The sequence below is a fragment of the Alexandromys fortis genome, unplaced genomic scaffold, assembly GCF_014885135.2.
Source record: "Alexandromys fortis isolate MF-2015 unplaced genomic scaffold, M_Fortis_MF-2015_v1.1 scaffold_9, whole genome shotgun sequence".
NCBI lineage: Eukaryota > Metazoa > Chordata > Mammalia > Rodentia > Cricetidae > Alexandromys > Alexandromys fortis.
The window spans coordinates 2547884-2566523 of NW_026067892.1; the positions used below are offsets into that span (position 1 = coordinate 2547884).

Consider the following 18640-nt stretch of genomic DNA (forward strand, 5'->3'; position numbering starts at 1 on the left):
ACACGTGCTGTGTGTGCAAGCAGGTACGTGTGACCTGTGTGCTATGTAAATGTGTAGCAATACAGTCTGTCTGTATGTAAAGCACTACTGCAGAAAGATGAGTCCCTCCCTTCCTCTTTTCTTTTCTTTTCTTTCTTTCTTTCTTTCTTTCTTTCTTTCTTTCTTTCTTTCTTTCTTTCTTTCTTTCTTTCTTTCTTTCTGGGTTGTGGTGGTGTTCAGACAGTGTCTCTCCATGTAGTGTAAGCTGTCCTAGAACTCATATAGATCCAGCTGGACTCAAACACACAGAGATCACAGTCTCCGCCTCCAGAGTGTGTGCCACTACACCCTGCTCATCATGGTTTTTCTAACGGCAGAAAACTTTGTGTACGAGGCCAATCACTGCCGTTCAAGATGTACTGTGGCCTCAACTCTGAGCCACGGTGTTTTGTTCAGCACGCACAATATGCAGTACTGTGTTTAGAGCTGTGGCTACAATGACGTCACATGATGGAGAGGGGCAAGCTCTGCCGGAAGCATCTAAGATTCTGAATCTGTGCTCTCAGTGAAGACAGTGCTTATGACACCCCCTCCTTCAGTCATGCACCCCGAGAGCCACAGCTGCAAAAACTTGCATGGCCCCTGTCCCTGGGTCATGCTGGAAGAGCATGCTGTGGTGGTTTATCACAAGTGTCAGGTGGCTAGGTGGCATGATGCTGCACATTTGGGATCCCTTGGAAGCAGAAGCAGCTGGATCTCTGTGGGTTCGAGGCCAGCCTGGTCTACATAGCAAGTTCCAGGACAGCTATGGTTACATAATAGAGAGACACCATTTCCACTCCCCAAACAAACAAACAAGGTGTCAGATGGCATTCAAAGCCACCCTACCAAGGGCTAGGGCGAACATTTACGTGGAGAGTTTGGGTGGCAATAGGGAGGTGACTTGGAGCCTGCTCAGGGCCCTACTGAAGGATGCCTAGTATGGTGTGGGAAACTGCCGGGCAGGCCCTGAGTGACCCTCCCCCTGGGAAGAAGGAAAGCAGGGTGGTTGGAGACAGACACCTCCCGTCCTGTGCACAGCCTCTCCTGTCAGAACAGTAGCCAACTGACTCATTCCTTCCTTTCAGGAGGCCAAATTCAGCTTCCTGGGTAACGAGGAGCCACAGATGATCTTTGACTGGGTAGACACGGAGCACAAGGGCCGCCTGTCGCTGGAAGAATTCAGTTCTGGACTCAGTATGTGTCTGTCCTGGGAGGACCCTGTGCTTCTAGCACAGTGTTGGGCTGTGTGACAGGCCAGGGGCCCTAGCTACATCTGAGAGCTATAGGCTGCTCCCCCAGGACCCTCCCTGGTATTCTTATATAGAGGATAAAAACTTCCTGGCTTTGATGTGAGACTGTGGGCTGCAACCGCCCTACCCCCACCCCAGGAGGTCACTTTCCAAGCTCAGTCCAGGCAACTCCAGGCTCCAGATCCCAGGGGCTATCCACAGAGAGGAGGTGGAGGCACCAGCATTGAGGTAGAGGTGGTATCTAGGAGACAGACCTCCCATCACTTGCCCCTCAGAAGGGACCCTGGCATCAGGGCCACTCCCCTAATGAGCCTTTCCATGGGGCAGCCATTTCTGGCCTAGAGCAAGAGAGATGGCTTCCTCTCAGAGCCTCAATAAGACTTCTCAGCCTTGAGCAGTCATGTGGCCACTTTGTGTATCCCTAGGCCTCAGGGCTTGAAAGTTTAGGGTGTAGGAGACAGCAGAGAGGCCAGGTATCAGTTTTCACAGTGTGAGACCGGTGATTGAGAAGCCAAGGAGGGGGGTGGAGCGGAGGGCCCAGAGCTGGGGTAGATGGTGCTATTCAGAGTCCCCAAGTGCCATCTCAAAGAAGCCAGTCTTGCTCCCACCCTGTGGATTTCCCCCGCCACTTCCTGGGACCACAGAGCAAGCACACCACGCAGATCCTGCCAGCCTCTGAAGCTCAACCACGATCATCTGCCTCTCTGCCATACCAGCCTTATTTCTCACTCGGGCCTGTATGTGGGGTTCTCTCTGCCCAAAGGGTCCTCCTCTGGAAACCCGCTCTGGGTCCTGCTTACAGGTCACATCTCAATGTTCCTGCCATCACCTCAGGACACTCCTAGGCTCCCCTTCTCACAAAACCCCACACCCATCCCTGTGGAAATGATTGGTTTGTTTATTTTATCATTGTTATTGGTTTCATTTTGTTTTTTTGAAATGAGGCCTCATTGTATAGCCTTGGCTGGTCTTCAACTCCCTATGTAGACGAGGTTAGCCTTGAACTCACAGAAATCCTCCTGCCTCTGCCTCCTGGGTTCTAGTTTATTTCTTGAAGCTATTTAAATTTGTTTTATGAAAAAGAAGAAGAGAAAGGGCCTGGAAGATGGCTTAGTGGGTAGGGGCGATTGCTGCCAAGTCTGATGATTTGAGTTCAATCTCAGAACCAACTCAGTAGGAGAGAACCAAGTCCTGAAAGTTGTCCTCTGACCTCCACACACATGCTGTGGTGCATGTGTGTGTGTGCTTGTGTGCACACACACACACATGCACACACACACGTGGGAGGAGACATATCCTCTTCAACTGTTGAGCTACAATGTCAGCTCCCCAAGGCCTGAGATTTGGGTGTGAATGCAGCGAAAGCTCAATGAATCCTTCCTGAGTGGGTGAAAACCCTGCCAGCTATCCTGGAGCTGCTGTGTGACTCCCAGAGAATGTCTAGGCATCTCTGCACCTCAGGTGACATGTGAAGTGGGCACTCCCACTTCACGAGACTCCCAAAGCTGACCTGAGGCATGCATGAATGTGTCCCAGTGTAAATGTGGGGGTGGGGTTCAAGGGAAGTCAGAGCCTCATTGCCCTTTTGTTCCCCTCTGCCCCCCTAGAAAATGTCTTTGGCTCCAGCCCCAGGACCCACAGGCTTCACAGAAAACGACCGGTGCCCTCTCAACGAGCATCTGGGGCCTTCAGCTTGCCTGCCCTCGAAGAGGCCGATGCCAAAGAGAAGGAGGCCTTCCTGGCCCTTGTAGGGCAAATGGGGACTGGCCACTCCCTTTCTGAGTAAGGACCTGACTGTTGGTAGGGGTGAGGGCTCAGGGTAGGGCTGGGTGCAGACCCCAGCTTGGCCACTTGATAGTGTGTGACCTCTGACCTCTGTTCCTTGCTGCAGCATGCCCAGAGGGTGCCCTCTCTCCACACTCCCTAGAAAGATCAGCCAGCTGAATTGTCACCTCTGAGAGGGACCTGGAGACTCCCAAAGGGTCCCTCAGTGGGGTGACTTCAGACATGGTGGTGGGCTGGGCTGGGTGGGTTTGGAGACAGGAGGTTAATTCCTGCCGGGCGGGCGTCTTGGGCTCAGGCTCTGAGTGTATGTGGGTTGTCTTATGTGCTGAGAAAAGTGGCCATTCCAGAGTTGCCATAGCCTCGAGGCCTGCTGGAGCCAGCCAGGGACTCCCCCTTAGTGGCTCTCCCCACTTGCTCCTCCACCCACAGGCTTCTGAAGGATAAGATTGCTCCCATCTGGTTCAGAGGGTGGGGTTGCTGCAGTGGGACAGGCTGGGAGGGACCTGGGTGTAGGCTGGCGGAGCAGGTGAGGCAGGGAGCCATTTACCCACTTGGCAGCTTGGCCCTGCTCCCTTACCCTCTGGGCCTCTGTCTTCATGACTTAATTAAGTCTATGCGAAAGTAGTATGTACTGAGTGCCAACCGTGGGCAGAGCCCCAGGCTGGCACTCACACTTGGCATGTCTCTCATTCCCCAAACAATCTTGCTTGGCAAGTATCGGCCTTTGTATTTTCCCAGTGAGCACAGGGAGGGTAAAGGCAGAAACCACACAGCTCCAGAGTGGGAGAATAGAGGAGATGGAAACCTTGAGCTGTCCCGAGTCTACCCCGCCCTACCCCCACTAACCACTGACTCACAGGGAAACAAGTGGTACGGGGTTCAGGAAGGGCCAGCTCACATGCGGAAATGTCCCAGGAGGAGGTGGCACTTACTTGAGTTAAGCTTTGTAGTCTTTTGTTCCAGGCCCTCAAGTCCCTGGGAGGACCAGGGGCGAGGATACAGTAGAATATGCTTGCCTAACATATGTGAACCCATACATGGGTTCCCTCCCCAGCACCACACAAAACAGGACACAGTAATCCCAGCTTTGGGGAGGTGGCACAGGAGAATCAGGAGTTCACGGTCATCCTTTGCTGCATAGCAAGTTGGAAGTTAAGCTGGGCTAGAGAAGCCCTCTACTTCCTGGCCCTCTTGGATCTAATCTCTGGAGGTTCCTGTACTCCAGGCAGGCTGAGATCTGGAGGCTGTGGGGGGAGCTGCAGCAGGAGGAGCCCCAACTGGCAGGCAATCTGGAGGGCTTCCTGGCCAAGATGAGCAGCCGTCTGCAGGAGGCTCGGGCTGACCGGGAGGCCCTGGAGTGGACACTGAGGAAGTGAGTGAGGATGTAGCAGGTGTTCCTGGCACACTGTGGAATCCTAGATGAGTTTCTGCTCCTTTCTGGGGTGTCTGGGTAGGCAGAGGCAGGTTTGAAGAGGAAGAAACTTCAGGGGCCTGGGTTCGTGACCCTGTAACTGTCTGGGTCACAGACCTGGCCTGAGTCACGGGGCCGGGATGGTGACTGACGGTGGTGGGGGTATAGAATTGGGACAATGAGGACCACAGATAGGGTGGGGGGTGGGGATATCGACAGAGGTACAACCAGTGTCATAGACCCAGGGTGACCTGATAGGGGCCGAGACCACTGAGGGCAAGCGAGGTAGAAGGGCCCCAGGCAGAGAGTTTCTGAGGAGCTGTCTGGTGCCATCTCTTGTCACTGCAGGCAAGACTCTGACCATCTCCACAAGGTGAGACAGCTCTATGAGGAGACAGAGGAGCAGATCCGCAGGGAGAAGCAGCAGCTGCAGGCCCAGGTGAGTGTCTTGGCCTTGCATCTCCAGGCTAAGTATTTGCTGAGAATTAGCAGGGCAGCAGAGGCCACTGGGAGCCCCACCCCCACCACCCTGCAGATCTGCTCCCCAGAGAGATGGGGTGGGCCTGCTGGGCATGTGTTCTGTCTCTGCGAGATATCAACGTTCCCCAGGACTGATTTCCACTCTCTGGACTTCAGAGTCCTTGTGAGAGTTTAGACCCAAGTGAGGAATCCCAAAATCCTCTTTGTGGACACCTTTTGGCCCTTGAGCTCCAGGCCATGGTTGAGGTGAGGTGGGGCAGTCCAGCCCAGCCTAGCTGGCTCTGGAGTCTGAAGAGCAGGGCTGACCCGTTTTCTCTGCAGAGCGACTCCCGGGGCATGGCCCTCAGCACCCACATGCAAGAGGTTCTGGAGGCCAAGGAGCAAGAGGTTCAACGGCTGGCAGAGAGCCAAAGAGAGGTGGGTACGGGCCTTCTGGGGAGCCCAGATCCCAGACAACCTTCTCACTGTTCCCAGCTGAACAGGTCCCCTGAAGCTACAGGCAGCCAAGAACTGCTGACTTCTCCCTGCCAGAGCAGGACTCCCTGCCCATGGCTCTGGGGACACTGCCATGGTTCAGATCAGGTCCCATAAAGAGCCAGGCAGGCCCAGGGAAATGAGCCTGGAACTTACCCTAGCCTCAGGTTTCCAGCATCCTTGAGAAGGAGGTGCCTGTCTTGGTGGCATTTCCCAGGCCTCACGTGTCAAATGAGACACCTGGAAAAGGAGACGCTTTGGAAGGCTGGGTATGGTGGCGCTCGCCCGTAACCCCAGCTCTTGGAGGTGGAAGTAAGAGAATCAGGAGTTCAAGACTAGCCTGGGCCATGTGAGACCCAGAAGGGGGCAAGTGGGGAGAAAGAAAGGAAAGTTCTGGACTCTAAGAGCTCACAGGGCTCCACTGTCATCTGAGCAACCTCGGTTCTTAATGTCAGCACCTGCTGGGGGTGGGGAGGCCGAGGACTCTACAGCCACTATAGAGGCTGTGCTCTTGTTCCATGGGACCTTGTTTGTTGTTGGAATCTTGTGTGTCAGTGTTGGGTCAGAAGCCCCTGCAGTCCAGATGGAGTCAGGAACAGCGACAGCTGCAGGGCTTGTGTGTGGGGGTAATGAGGATCTCCCGTCCTGACCATGGTTCCCTCCCCACTGTCCTCACTGTGTGGGGGTAGAAAGCAGATAATTGGATGCTGAAAAGTGACCTCCCCTCCGATCATCATGGGTCTGCAGGAGCTGAGCAGTGGGGGCAGGGGGCAGGGTGTCCTTGCCACCCCAGAGGGCAGTTGCAACCCTCTCCTCTCCCAACCCCTCACAGCTGGAGGCTCAGCTCCTCCACCTCAGCAGCTCCCAGCAGGAGGCCAGCTGGGAGAACCTGCAGCTGAGGGAGGCTGAGCGAGACCTGGCTGGGCAGCTGGAAGAGGTGCGGGGACAGCTGCAGGTGACAAGGGGCCGTCTGAACACTGCCAGGGGCCGGGTGTCCTGGCAGATAGAGGAAGAGCCAAGGCAAGTAGCAGCCCTCTCTGGACTCAGGTAGAGACCAGTGGCTTCTGGAAGCCAGGAGAGGCTGTTCTTCATAGAGCTGGTTAGATCTCAGTACACACACACACACATACACACACACAATCAATCACACACGTATACATACACAGTCACACACACAAACAGTCACACACACACATACATACACAATCACACACAACCACATACAGTCACATACATAGTCACACACGTCACACACACATGTCATACACACACACACACACACACACACACACACACACACAGAGCTCCCCGGCAGGTACTCACCCTGTTTGTAACAACTCCTAGGCAGAAGGCTTGCCTGGTCAGGGCAGGCTTCCTGCAGGGGGTGAAGTTTCATGCAAATTTTGAGGTGCAGAATGGGATGGGGGGGACTTTCAGTCAGCCCTGGAAGAGAGCTAACCACAGGAAATGTTATGCTATCAGGATTTGGGGGTACCACTAACTCCCACTTCCCTAGCCTTCACTTCCCGCCCCCCTGCTTTCTTTCCAGTGTCCCCAGAGAAAATGAGAAGGCCCCAGACCCCCAGGCTGTCCCCACTGAGGAGGCTCCACTGCCTGAGCTGTTTGGGGACAATGAAGACTGGAACCAGCTCCTGAGCAGCTTTGGAGACCATTCCCACAGAGCCCTGCAGCTTTGCTGGAGCCCACCCCCAACCCCAAGTGGCACCTCAGGCCCCCAGACTCCCCGAATTGTTAGGCAGATCTCTATTTCCCAGATGCCAGCTTTACAGTTTACTCAGGAGTCAACCTCAGATCCAGACCCAAGTCCCAGAAGCCCTGCCGGGGTGCCTGCCGGTGCCAAAGACAGGCAAGGGGTGGCGGACCCCGAGGGACAGGATGGACAGGATGGCAGTTCTGAGCAGCCTGTGGACACCCCTGGCCTGGAAGCTGGATCCAAGTCCCCCTTTCCCTGGAGCCTGCCAGCCGCCCAGGCTGAGGAGTCTGGGAGTGTGGGGACAGAGGCTTTCAGAGTGCTGCTGGCTCCTGAGGCTGAGCCCCCTCCTCAGGGCCTCTCTCTGCCTCCTCAGTTTCCAGCTGGGTCCAGAAAACAGTTCCAGGCCCCAGATCTCAGTGACAAGAGCCTTTGGCCTGAACTTGATCCAGCTAAGCTGCCCATGGAAAGAGAGGTCTTGAGAGAGAACCTGAAGGACCTGGGCTTAGAGTCCCAGGGTGCCACGGCCCTCCCCGAGGGGGCTGCAGAGCCCTCCCTCAGCCTGGAGCCTGTGAGCCAGGTACCCACAGAGACGCCAGTGCATGGTGAGGCACGCCTGGCCAGGCAGGAGGGTCATCCTAGGGACTTCCAAGAAGCCCATGGCCAGGTCCTTAAGCTGGATAGCCTGTCCACTCACCTTCTCCAGAGTCCCCAAGTGCAGCCCAGGCCAAAGGAAGGAAACTCAGGAGAGGGAGGCCAGGAGGACCCGAGGCCAGAACAGGCCGGTGAGGCTCACGGCCTTGAAGCCAGGAACCTAGAATCTCCCCAACAAGATGATCCCCTGTCTGACACATCACAAGTTCCTGCTGAGGCAGAAGTCCCTGCTTCTGGCAAAATATCTCCTCTAAGAGGCTCTCCCCTCATGGGGCTTGGGGCTGGGCTTGCAGTGGGAGCCCCAGAGACCACACAAGCCCTCCTCACCTTGGCTGAACCAGAAGCCCAGCCCAGGTCCATATCCATACCTATTCAGGTGGAGAGCAAGCCAGACACCTCACAGCCCACCGAGCCAGGGCTACCGAGCAGGCTGGGGGACCCAGGAACAGACTCAGGGGAGGCCAAACTGACTTTCCCCGGGGACCTCACTGCTGGCAAGCCTCAGGCTGACCCCGACTACCTCTACCATGTCATCTTCTTGGGGGACTCCAATGTGGGCAAGACCTCGTTTCTACACCTGTTACACCACGATGCCTTTGCCACCGGGCTGACAGCCACCGTAGGTAAGGCCCCTTGGGGAACTAGCACTGGAGGGAAGGTCCTGGGCCAGGGCCAGCAAGCTAGAGCAGTCCCTAAGGAAGCCATCCCAGACATGGCAGGTTCTGCCTTGGCCACGGGCCTTCATGAGGCATTATTTTATATGGGCATAATCTTAGCATTTCACTAATCGTCTCTAATTACAGGTAATTTGCTTTCCCTACACTGATCTGGCTAGCTTGTAAGGTAACAAAGGAGCAAACTGTGCAATTTAGGTCCTGGTGTTAGTGGAGGGTGCAGACAGGCCAGTCTCTGCCCACGTGGTAGGCAGTTCCCTACAGAGCCCAGGCATGCTCACAACATGACCCAGCTCTGCCTGCATGCCCTGGCAGGAAGTCACAAGGTGGGTATCTTACATACAATATATTCTAAGTGTGGCAAGTTAGGACCCTCAGGTGCTTGGGTTCAAATTCAAGCTCTGCTACTCACTAGGGCTGTGAACTTGGACGCCTTGTTAGCCTCCTGTGTCAGCTTTGTATCACAAAACCCAGAGGCAGTGGGGCGGGGGTGGGGTGGGGTGGAGAGAGAGAGAGAGAGAGAGAGAGAGAGAGAGAGAGAGAGAGAGAGAGAGAGAGAGAGAGAAAGAGGGTGAGAAGCAGGTGAAATGGGTTTGATCTCAACATCGCAGAAGCAGAGCGCTCAGGAGGCAGAGACAAGATGGGGGAGCAGAAGTTCAAGGCTATCTTTGGCTGCCTAGCAAACTTGAGGTCAGCCTGGGCTACATGAGACCCTATCGAGATGGGTGGGAGTTGGGGGCAGAGAAGAGGAAGCCAGGGTCCTGCGATCCACTTTGACATGGGACTAATGACTAGATTGCCTAATGACAGAAGAGGTCAGTGCCAGCCAGGCCTCATCTTTTTTTTTTTTCCTTTCTTTTTCTTTTTTTTTGAGACAAGGATCTCTCCATGTAGCCCTGGCTGTTGTTCTAGAACTCACTAGACCAGCTTGGCCTTGAACTCTCACAGATCTGCCTGCCTCTGCCTCCCAAATGCTCTCACCTCTTTTTTTAAACAATTTGTGTGTGTGCATGTGTGTGTGTGGTAGGTGTTCTGCCCTGAACCACATGGAAGCCTGATGCCCTCAGAGGTCACAAGAGGGAGGTGTCAGACCACCTTCAACTGGAGTGAGTTGGGAACTGAGCCCGTGTCCTCTGAGCAGCCACTGATCCTAACAGTGGGCGCCATCTCTCCAGCCCTCGGGCCTCTTAGTTCTTCTGCCTCCCAATGGCACCAGGCTGGGCACCAAGCCATAACTCCACAGACTTCCCAGGGAGACAGTCCAGGTCCAGTTCCCTTTGAGTCCCTCTGATAGTGGGGATGGGAGCAGACCCCACTTCCAGCAGTGGCTGCAAGTTCCCACACGCCAGGAACAATCCCTGGCTTGTGTTATACCGTGGTTCCTGTATTATAAGTAAATATTTGAGCATGCTAATTCAGTGGCTCCTGTAAGAGGGACAAAGGTGGAGTGGTGTGTCTTCATGTTAGTCCAGGGTACAGGCCAATTAAGAGTCAGTGCCAAGCAGATGTCTTAACACCACTCGGTCGTAAGAGAGGCCTACAGCAGGCTCTAGGGTTTCTCTGTCCAAGAATTCTTACCAGGAGTTCTACCTTGACCTCAGAGGGAGGAAGGATTTAGCAGCCCACCCCTAAGGGAAGACAGGGCAGGAATTTAAGGTGGGAACCTGGAGAACTGCTACTCACTCACTGGCTTATTGCCAGTAACTTTCTTACACAGTCAGGCCCACCTGCCCACCACCTAGCGACACCTGTGGGGGGCTGGGCCCTTCCACGTTGATTTTCTATTTGTTTATTTATTCATTTTTGAGACAGGGTTTCTCTGTGTAACAGACCTGGCTGTCCTGGAACTTGCTTTGTAGACCAGGCTGGCCTTGAATTCAGAGATCCCCGCCTGCCTCTGCCTTCTGAGTGCTGAGGTTAAAGTCGTGCACCACCACCACCGCCTGGCACTCCCACACTGATTTTCAAGACATTGCCTTACACTGTAAGACTTACAGACATGGCCTGTCTGATGGAGGCAGTTCTTCAGTTGGGGTTTGCTCTTTGCAGGTGACTCCAGCTTGTTTTGTTGTTGACAGTAGAAACTACCTAGGACACCACGTTAAAGACCCAGTGTCCTTAAAAAAGAGGGGCTCACTTCCAAAGCTTAGGCCGACCTGGGAAGGCTTGACCCCTGTGTGTCCAGCTCTGCCCTTGATTGTTGTGAAATGTGGACTGCCCCCTTGAACCAGTAGTGCCCGACAAAGACCAAACTTTGCCTCTCTGGTGGTTTATGTGGCTTAGCTGAACGGAGTTTTGGGGCACACAGGATGAGAGCTGTTGCTGGGTGGCCTGGTGGGCGTGTCGCTGAATGTGACAGTCTCTGGATCCTGCAGCCCTGGGCTCCCAACAGCCCCAGGAAGGGGCTGTAGAGAAAAACCACTTGCTACTCAGGAGCCGAGCCGCCTTGCTCGTGGGCAGGGTCAGTCTTCGGGGAGACCAGGGGGCTGTGTGAACCACCACCAGGGGGCAGCAGCATGTACTTACAGGGGTCACCACAGAAACCTCTTGCCTAAACTGTGGGTATCAGGAGCTGCTGCCAGGCTGCAGTGGGCTCCATAGAGGGTAGGTGGGGACAGGGACAGAGCACTCCCTCCCATTTTAAAGATTTATTTAATCATTTTTTGAGCGTATGTGGATATACACATCTCCGTGCAGGTGCCTGTGGAGGCTGGAGAGGGTGTTCAGTACCCTAGAACTGGGGTTACAGCTGCTCGTGCGCTGCCTCATGTGGGTGCCAGGGCCTGAACTCAGGTCCTCTGCAATAGCAGTAAGGACTCTTAACTGCTGAGCCATCCAGAGGGCTTCTTTGGCAGGTGGGGGTTGGCTCGAAGGAGCATAAAATCTCATCCTCAGCCCCACCCCTTGTCCCAGGGTCTAACTGGGTCTGTGGCTGGGGCAACAGGGGAGGGTAGGGCTGTGGGACTCAGCCTGTGGAGGCACTCAGCCACCTTGGTTACCTGGTGAAACCCCGCACAGAGCCTTTAACCACAATAGAGGCTCAAAGACAGAAGTCGACTGAGCCAGAGTCCCAGAGCACACAGCATGGTCCCGTGGGTCCTTTGCCCACCTGGGGAAGGTTGCTTGGAGAACAGAGAGGAGCCCAGCGTGTGGCCCCATCTTTCTAAGGCTGGGGTTGGGAGTGGACACACACCTGGGGCATCTGGGGCTGGCTGCCCTGGGCGGAGAGTAAAAGGCCTCTTTTCTCCTGTGTGTCCTAGGAGTGGATTTTCGTGTCAAACGCCTGACGGTAGACAACAAGAACTTTGCACTGCAGCTGTGGGACACAGCTGGGCAAGAGAGGTATGGAGACTGTCCCAGGCAGTGGCCAGGGACCAGGGCTGTGCTCGGAGTGTGGGAGGAAAGGGGGGGCATACAATCGGGGTGACTGAACACAAGGTTTACCCACCGAAGCGATGAGACCCTGAGTTACAAGATTCAGGGAATCAAGAAGGGGGGACTGGGAGCTCAGGTGCCCCCACTCTGCAGTGTCCTAGGTGGCGGGGAGGGAGGTGTCAAGTCTCCCCTGACCAACCTTCTAGACAGCAGGTCTTCCACCTAACACACAGACCACAGGAAGGGAAACTTTAAAGGCACGCAGGTTCAACTCTGCAATCCAGTTCTGGCATCGTATTCTAGAAATAAACTCATCCACACAGAGACCCGACTACTCAAGGCTTCACTACAGATCTCACAAAACACAGGAGGAGGCCCAAATGACCCCAAATGCATCAAATCCACCCCTAGGGTAGGACAGTGGCGGGTGGGGGTGTCCCCTGACTCTGGTGGTCTCACGCAGCCCCTTTGAGCAGGTACCACAGCCTCACACGACAGCTGCTTCACAAGGCGGACGGGGTGGTGCTCATGTATGACGTCACTTCCCGAGAGAGCTTCAGCCACGTGCGTTACTGGCTCGACTGTCTGCAGGTAAGTGTATTCCGGGCTGCAGTCTGGCCCCAGGTTTTGGAGTTAAGAGGAATCTTGGAATCCGCCCACACACCTTCCTCTTTCTCCCAGCCATTACGAGTGACACCATCTGCTGAGGGATGTGTGGGTGGATGTACTAGGAACCCATAGCACAGAGAAAGCAAGACCACACAGTTCCGCCCCCAAAGCCCCGCCCCCAAAGCTCACACATCCTGCGAGCAGCTCTTTTCTATAATAGCACTTCCGCCTGGGATGTCTCCTAGGCGGGAGTTCTGTAGTAGGTTGATGTTATGCTCTTTGGACTCTTTGGGGGGCCCACCACCCACCTCCCAAATGAATCACACACTTGTTACTTATAAACGTCTGACCTTAGCTTGACTTGTTTCTTGCCCGCTTTTCTTAACTAATATTATCCTGTCTACCCTTTGGCCTCTGTGTTCTTCCCGTTCTCTCACTTAAATCTTATTCTGTGGCTTGCTGTGTAGCTGGCTGCCCTGATGTCCTCCTTCTCGGGCTAGTACTCCTCGGAACCCCTTCTCCCAGTTTTCTCCTGTTCATCCTCTTTGCCTGCCAGCCCCGCCTATCCTTGCTCCTGCATCACATTGGCCGTTCAGATCTTTATTAGACCATCAAGTGTTTGAGACAGGCAAAGTATCACAGCTTCACAGAGTTAAACAAATGCAGCATAAACAAAAGAAACACACTTAAAACAATATTCCCCTGGTGGGATATGCTTTTGATCCCAGCACTTCGGAGGCAGAGGCAGGCAGATGTCTGTGAATTCGAGGTCAGCCTCGTCTACAGAGCAAGTGCCAGGACAGGCTCCAAAGCTACACAGAGAAACCCTGAAAAAAACAAACAAACAAACAATAAATTTCCATTAACAATGTCTAGGTCTGTGTCCCATGTAACTAAACTTTATGCTGGAATTCTGTAGGGCATGAGCCCAACATGAGGCTGAGTTAGGACCAAGTGAAGTATGTGGCCTCTCTAGAGTTTCTAGTCTAATGGGTAGATAGATGAGGGAGAAGTCTGGGTCTGACAGGATGTGGGTCTGTCTGTCTGCTTCACCCCCACTCTGTGACTTTGGACACTTGGCTTAACCTCCCTGAACTTCTGTCTCTCTTGTGGGGGGCTGGGAAGATTAGCTCCCACAACCGCTTCTGGCCCCTGGAGGAGAGTAGTCAGCCGCCAGGAACTATAATGACAGTGACCTGAAAAGCACTTGGGGGCTAGGGAGAGGGCTCGGTGGTGGAGTGCTCTTCCAGAGGATGGCAGTCAGCTACCCACACTCACAGTGCACATAGGGGCACACATACATGCAAGGAAAAAGAAAAACTAGAAGAAAGCCAATCAGAGACAAGTGTTAAGGCAGCCTAGGCAATCCGAGGCGCAGGTCATGAACAATCTGGAAAGACTCCAAGGAGGAGGTGCCCACAAGGTTAGCCATGAGTCTTGTAAGCAGAAAGGAAAAGAGAGGGTCCAGGTGAGAGGACACCTGATAGCTTCTAGAAACTTCTAGAAGCTTCTATCCTGGGCCTGGCATCCATTGAGAGCAGCCGAGGGCATATGTCCTGTTTGCAGGATGCGGGTGCAGATGGGGTGGCCATGGTCCTGCTGGGAAACAAGATGGACTGCGAGGAGGAGAGACAGGTGCCCGCTGAAGCCGGGCGAAGACTGGCCCAGGTGAGTACCGGGACCCCCTCCCTACAGAGGCTGACTACTCAGCCGCTGCAGACTGGCCCTGGGCTCAGACTCAGGCTGTGCCGGCAGGCTCCACCTTGAACACTGCATGGAATTGGCAGATTCCCACACGCTCCCAACCCACGTGAAAAACATCTTCAGAGTGAAAACAGTTTTAAAAGCGTCACCGAAATCCCCAATCAAATCTTAATTTTATCTCTGGTCTCTAATTAACATACTCCCTTCTCATTTATTCTATTTTAAGACTCAAATGTTTTCCTTGGGAAGACGACATCAAAAGCTTTGCTGCCAGACGGGGGATACTATTATTTATAAATGAGATTTAACCACATTCTAGAAAAGTCATACATATATATGTGAATAATTTTTTAAAAGTTTAAAACCTAGGGAGTCACTTGGTCCCACCCTATGCCACTGTGGCAGATTGTCCCCTCCCTAGAGCAGTTGTCTGTCCCTTTAAGATTCCTTCTCTGAGAACTTCTGTTGCTAGGGGATTAAGAGGAAATACAGAGTTGACTCCTTCCTAGGACCTCCACTCAGACGCTGGCAGGAGGCCACTCCTTATGGTATTGTTTCTGAAGGACAGTTGGCAGAGCCTGGCAGCTCACATCAGAGGCTCTTGTGAGAAGCCAGTGTTTATCATGAAGGAGCCTGGGCCGGGGCACAGGTGGCTTGTGGGCTCAGAGAGAGAGAGTTCTGAACGTCTCCGTGAGGCTCCCATCAAAGCAGATGGATAGGGGTTTTCACTGGACTGCTCTCCCCATGGCATCTCCGGTGGCCCCTCAACCTGTTCTCCAGCTTCAAGTCAGCAAAATCCCTTGACTATAGGAAGGGGAATGAGGGAGAAGCCCAAGGGCTCATGGTCCTTGGTCATAAAAGAAGAAGAGGGGGAAGATGAGGAGAGAAAGAAAACAAGAATCCTGGCCTTTGGCCAACAAGATGTCCCAGGTGTAGAGGTGCTTGCGGCCAAACCTGACGACCTGAGTTCGATTCCTGGGATGCACCTGTTAGACGGGGACTGACTCCCGAAAAGTAGCCCCGACTCCATGTGTGTGCCTTGTCATGAAGCGCCTTTTACCTGCTCAGCCATCCCCCTCGCCTCTTTGGCTGTTTGAGACAAGGCCTCATGTAGCACAAGCTGGCCTCAAGCTTGCTACTATAGCTGAGGCTGACCTTGAATTTCTGCCTTCACCTCCAGGGTGCTAGGTTGTAGGCATTTGCCACCATGCCGGCCTCTTGTTGTTTTGTTTTGGTGTCGAACCCAGGGCCTTGTGAGGAGTTATAGCCCCAGCCCAGAAGTATTTTAGGAAAACATACAAACAAAATCCTGAGCAAAATAATAATAATAATAATCCTGTGTGTTTCTCCGAGTCAAGCAGTCAGTTTGTCTTCTACCCCAGGCCTGGGGGAGGTTTCCAGGATGGCATCCTGCATCCTGCAGCCAGCTGAGGGGTGGGTGGTGGGCAGAGGTCCAGCTGGAGAACCAGGGTGGCTGGTGAGGGGCTGGCAGGGCTGGAGCCAGCCTCAGCCACTCTGTGTGGCTGCAGGAGCTGGGGATCTCCTTTGGTGAGTGCAGCGCCATCCTGGGTCACAACATCCTGGAGCCCCTGATGAATCTGGCTCGGTGAGTGCTCCCCATACCCAGAGTGCTCCAGGGTAGTCTTGCCCTGTTCTGTCCATCTCCAGCAAGTGGCCAAGACAGACCCTGGTTACAGACCCCACGCTCTGTCCTCACAGCTGCTACACACCCCCCCCCCCACATCTCCTTCTCCTGTCTAGAAGGTTCTTGCCCTGGCCTTCTGGTGGCTTCATGACTTAGGGTGAATGCCAAATGCTCCCATGGCCTACGCTGTCATTCTGCCTGTGTCACCTTTCTTTTACCTTCTCTCTCCCCTTTCTCTCTCTCTCTCTCTCTCTCTCTCTCTCTCTCTCTCTCTCTGACATTCTGCTCCTGTCTCAGGTCTGTGCCCTTCTGGACTAACTGCTCTTGTATCTATTTTCTTCTTGCTGTCTGGGAGGTGTCCATCTGTCTGTTCAGCCCTTTTTTTATATTTATTTATTTAATTAGGTGTACAGCATTTCTTCCATGTGTGCCCGCAAGCCAGAAGGGGTGCCAGTTCTCATTACAGATGGCTGTGAGCCACCATGTGGTTGCTGGGAATTGAACTCAGGACCTCTGGTAGAGCAGGCAGTGCTCTTAACCTCTGAGCCATCTCTCCAGCCCCTGTTCAGCCCTTTTTATATGGGGCCTTGCACCCACCGTGTGCTCCAGGAGTGGTTGAGATGGGTGCTGAGAAGGGCATCGGAGCCCACCAGTGTCCCTGGCATGTGGTTAGATGTGTGTTGCCTACAGGAGATAATCTCCTGTATGGTCTCAGCCCCAAGGGAACTCGGTTCTCTCCTGTGGCACAGGGTGCCCGTCCATGACTTCTTTACCCTTGTTGGAGCTGCTCATTTGTGTGGTGTGTGTGTGTGTGTGTGTGTGTGTGTGTGTGTATTGGCATCCAGTGGGCCAGAAAAGGAGACAGAAGGTCACAGTCCCCCAGCCCCATAGAAAGGACAAAGTGGTGGAGGCTCCAAGCCCCGAGTCCCAGCTACCCCACAGCCCTTCATGCTGTTCCTGGAGAGGGAGGAGTGACTGGGGACATTGCCATACAGGACACTTAAGATGCAGGAAGATCGCCTGAAGGCCTCGATGGTGGAAGTGACCCACCAGCAACCACCCAAGAGAGCTAGCTGCTGCCGCTGACCACCAGTCTGGTCCTGTCATGGAGTGTCTCTTCTCATGGCTTCCATTCTGCTTCCTGGACACAGCCCCGCCAGAGAAGCCCTGCAGGAGACTATGTCACCTCTGTTTCACCGAGCAAACATGGCTGGGGTTCAGGATACTTTCCCTGGATGGGGTACCCTCAGATCTTTCATTTACACAGGCGGCAAGATGTCGGGGTATTCTAGTTTAATTTCTGCTGTGATAAATACTGGCCAAAAGCAGCCCAGGGGAGGAAAGGGGCTCTTCGGCTAACACTATCCATCACTGAAGGGAGTCAGGGCAGGAACTGGAGTGGGAACCATGGAGGGACACTTCTTGCTAGCTCACACGCTTAGCCTAATGCTCAGCCAGCTTTTTTATAGATAGCCCAGGCCCTCCTGCCTAGGAATGGCGCTGCCCACGTGGACCGAGCCTTCCTAAATCAACCATCAAGCAAGACAGTGTCCCACAGACACGCCCACGACGGGCCAATCTGGAAAAGGCCATTCTTCATTTTTCCCTCTTTCCTGGTGACTCTAAATTGTTTTAAGTCGATAATGAGACTAACCAGGACACAGGGCACATGTGGGGTGCTATTTTCCTTTTGAGCATTTTTGGATTTTCTCCAGTTCCTAGGGATGCCTTGTACAACCAGGGGATCAACTGTGCAGGAGGAAATAAAGCTTGCAGAGAATCTGTTTGGTGCCAGCTCTGAATTTACACAATCAGCCAATTCCCACTCCTCTTGGTCTGCCTCAGTTTCCCCGCTCAGACATGGATTCCTTCCTTGCAGAATCCAATCCTGAGAGCAGTGTCATTCTGACGGGCCCTGGCACGCCCTGAGCTCTCTGGAATCCTCTGGAGAGTTGCACCAGGGTCGGGCTTTTTGTCCTGGGGTCTTCAGTAGCCACTGGGTGCCTATGATTGGTAGGGTCTGGATTGTAGCATGGAAACCTGGCAGGATGCTGGTTCTGTGATCTCAGGGGGTCAGGAACGGCCTCTGAGTTGGGGCAGCTGCTAACAGTCGTCTCTGCACTGAATGGCGAGTACATGAGAACCCGGAGTGGGATTAATACTTTGTATCTTTTGGGAGAGGGGATTGAACTTGACGAAGCCTCAGTGTGTGGAGAACCAGTGGAAATGGCAAGCAGAGAGTGGAGGTGGTGGGGAGTCCTGGCAAGAGGAACGGACACTGTTTCATGTTCATCTGTTAGCCACATTCCCCATGCTTCAAGCCAGCACCTTTTTTTGACCGTTTAGGGAGGCCTCAGAGGCAGGAAGCTGGCACACAGGGCAGCCGGTGGTACCTGGCCAGGTTCAGAAGGTTTGAGCATCGGATGGCTCCAAAAATGGGGTTAGATGCCCTTAGATACCCATTCCACTCCAGCATGGATGCAGTGGCCCTAGCCACTGGGCTTGCTCTCTCCCTGGCTCCTCACTAGCTCTCCCTTACCTTGCTGCCTTCACCTTCTAGACCCTTCTTCTCAGGCAGCTCCAGGCAAGGGCACTCATGAGGGGGAGGGGCAGGTCTTGCCGACCTAATGCTATCTCAGGAGTCCAGTTTGACCCCTGAGAAGAGGGTGGGGGTGGTGAGCAGCCTCCGGACGGCCAGCTCAACTTCCCTCGGGTTGGTTCCAGAGAAAGACATCTTTTAGAAACTTAACTTTGCATGCTGGGTCCACCGTGTGCCACAGAGCCCAGCTGTGTCAAGGAATATTATTTTCAGGTGTGTGACTTTTGGTTCGTTGCATTTCTTTGACT

General features: G+C 53.9%; 1 protein-coding gene across 5 annotated transcripts in view; it reads left to right on the top strand.

Moving 5' to 3' along the window:
* The window catches only part of Rab44 (RAB44, member RAS oncogene family), a 32558-nt gene extending 14983 nt beyond the window's left edge, over positions 1-17575 (top strand). For 2 of the 5 annotated variants that reach the window (XM_050143726.1, XM_050143718.1), the window contains exons 3-14: positions 1107-1215; positions 2879-3053; positions 4282-4428; positions 4816-4906; positions 5269-5364; positions 6254-6441; positions 6971-8409; positions 11721-11802; positions 12312-12426; positions 14011-14112; positions 15678-15754; positions 16789-17575. In XM_050143726.1, the coding sequence (XP_049999683.1) occupies positions 1107-1215; positions 2879-3053; positions 4282-4428; positions 4816-4906; positions 5269-5364; positions 6254-6441; positions 6971-8409; positions 11721-11802; positions 12312-12426; positions 14011-14112; positions 15678-15754; positions 16789-16879 (2712 nt within the window). In that variant the 3' untranslated portion in view covers positions 16880-17575. The remainder of the gene's footprint in view (positions 1-1106; positions 1216-2878; positions 3054-4281; positions 4429-4815; positions 4907-5268; positions 5365-6253; positions 6442-6970; positions 8410-11720; positions 11803-12311; positions 12427-14010; positions 14113-15677; positions 15755-16788) is intronic. The other 3 variants (XM_050143748.1, XM_050143731.1, XM_050143740.1) reach the window with 3 other exon arrangements.
* The last annotated feature ends 1065 nt before the right edge of the window (positions 17576-18640 follow it).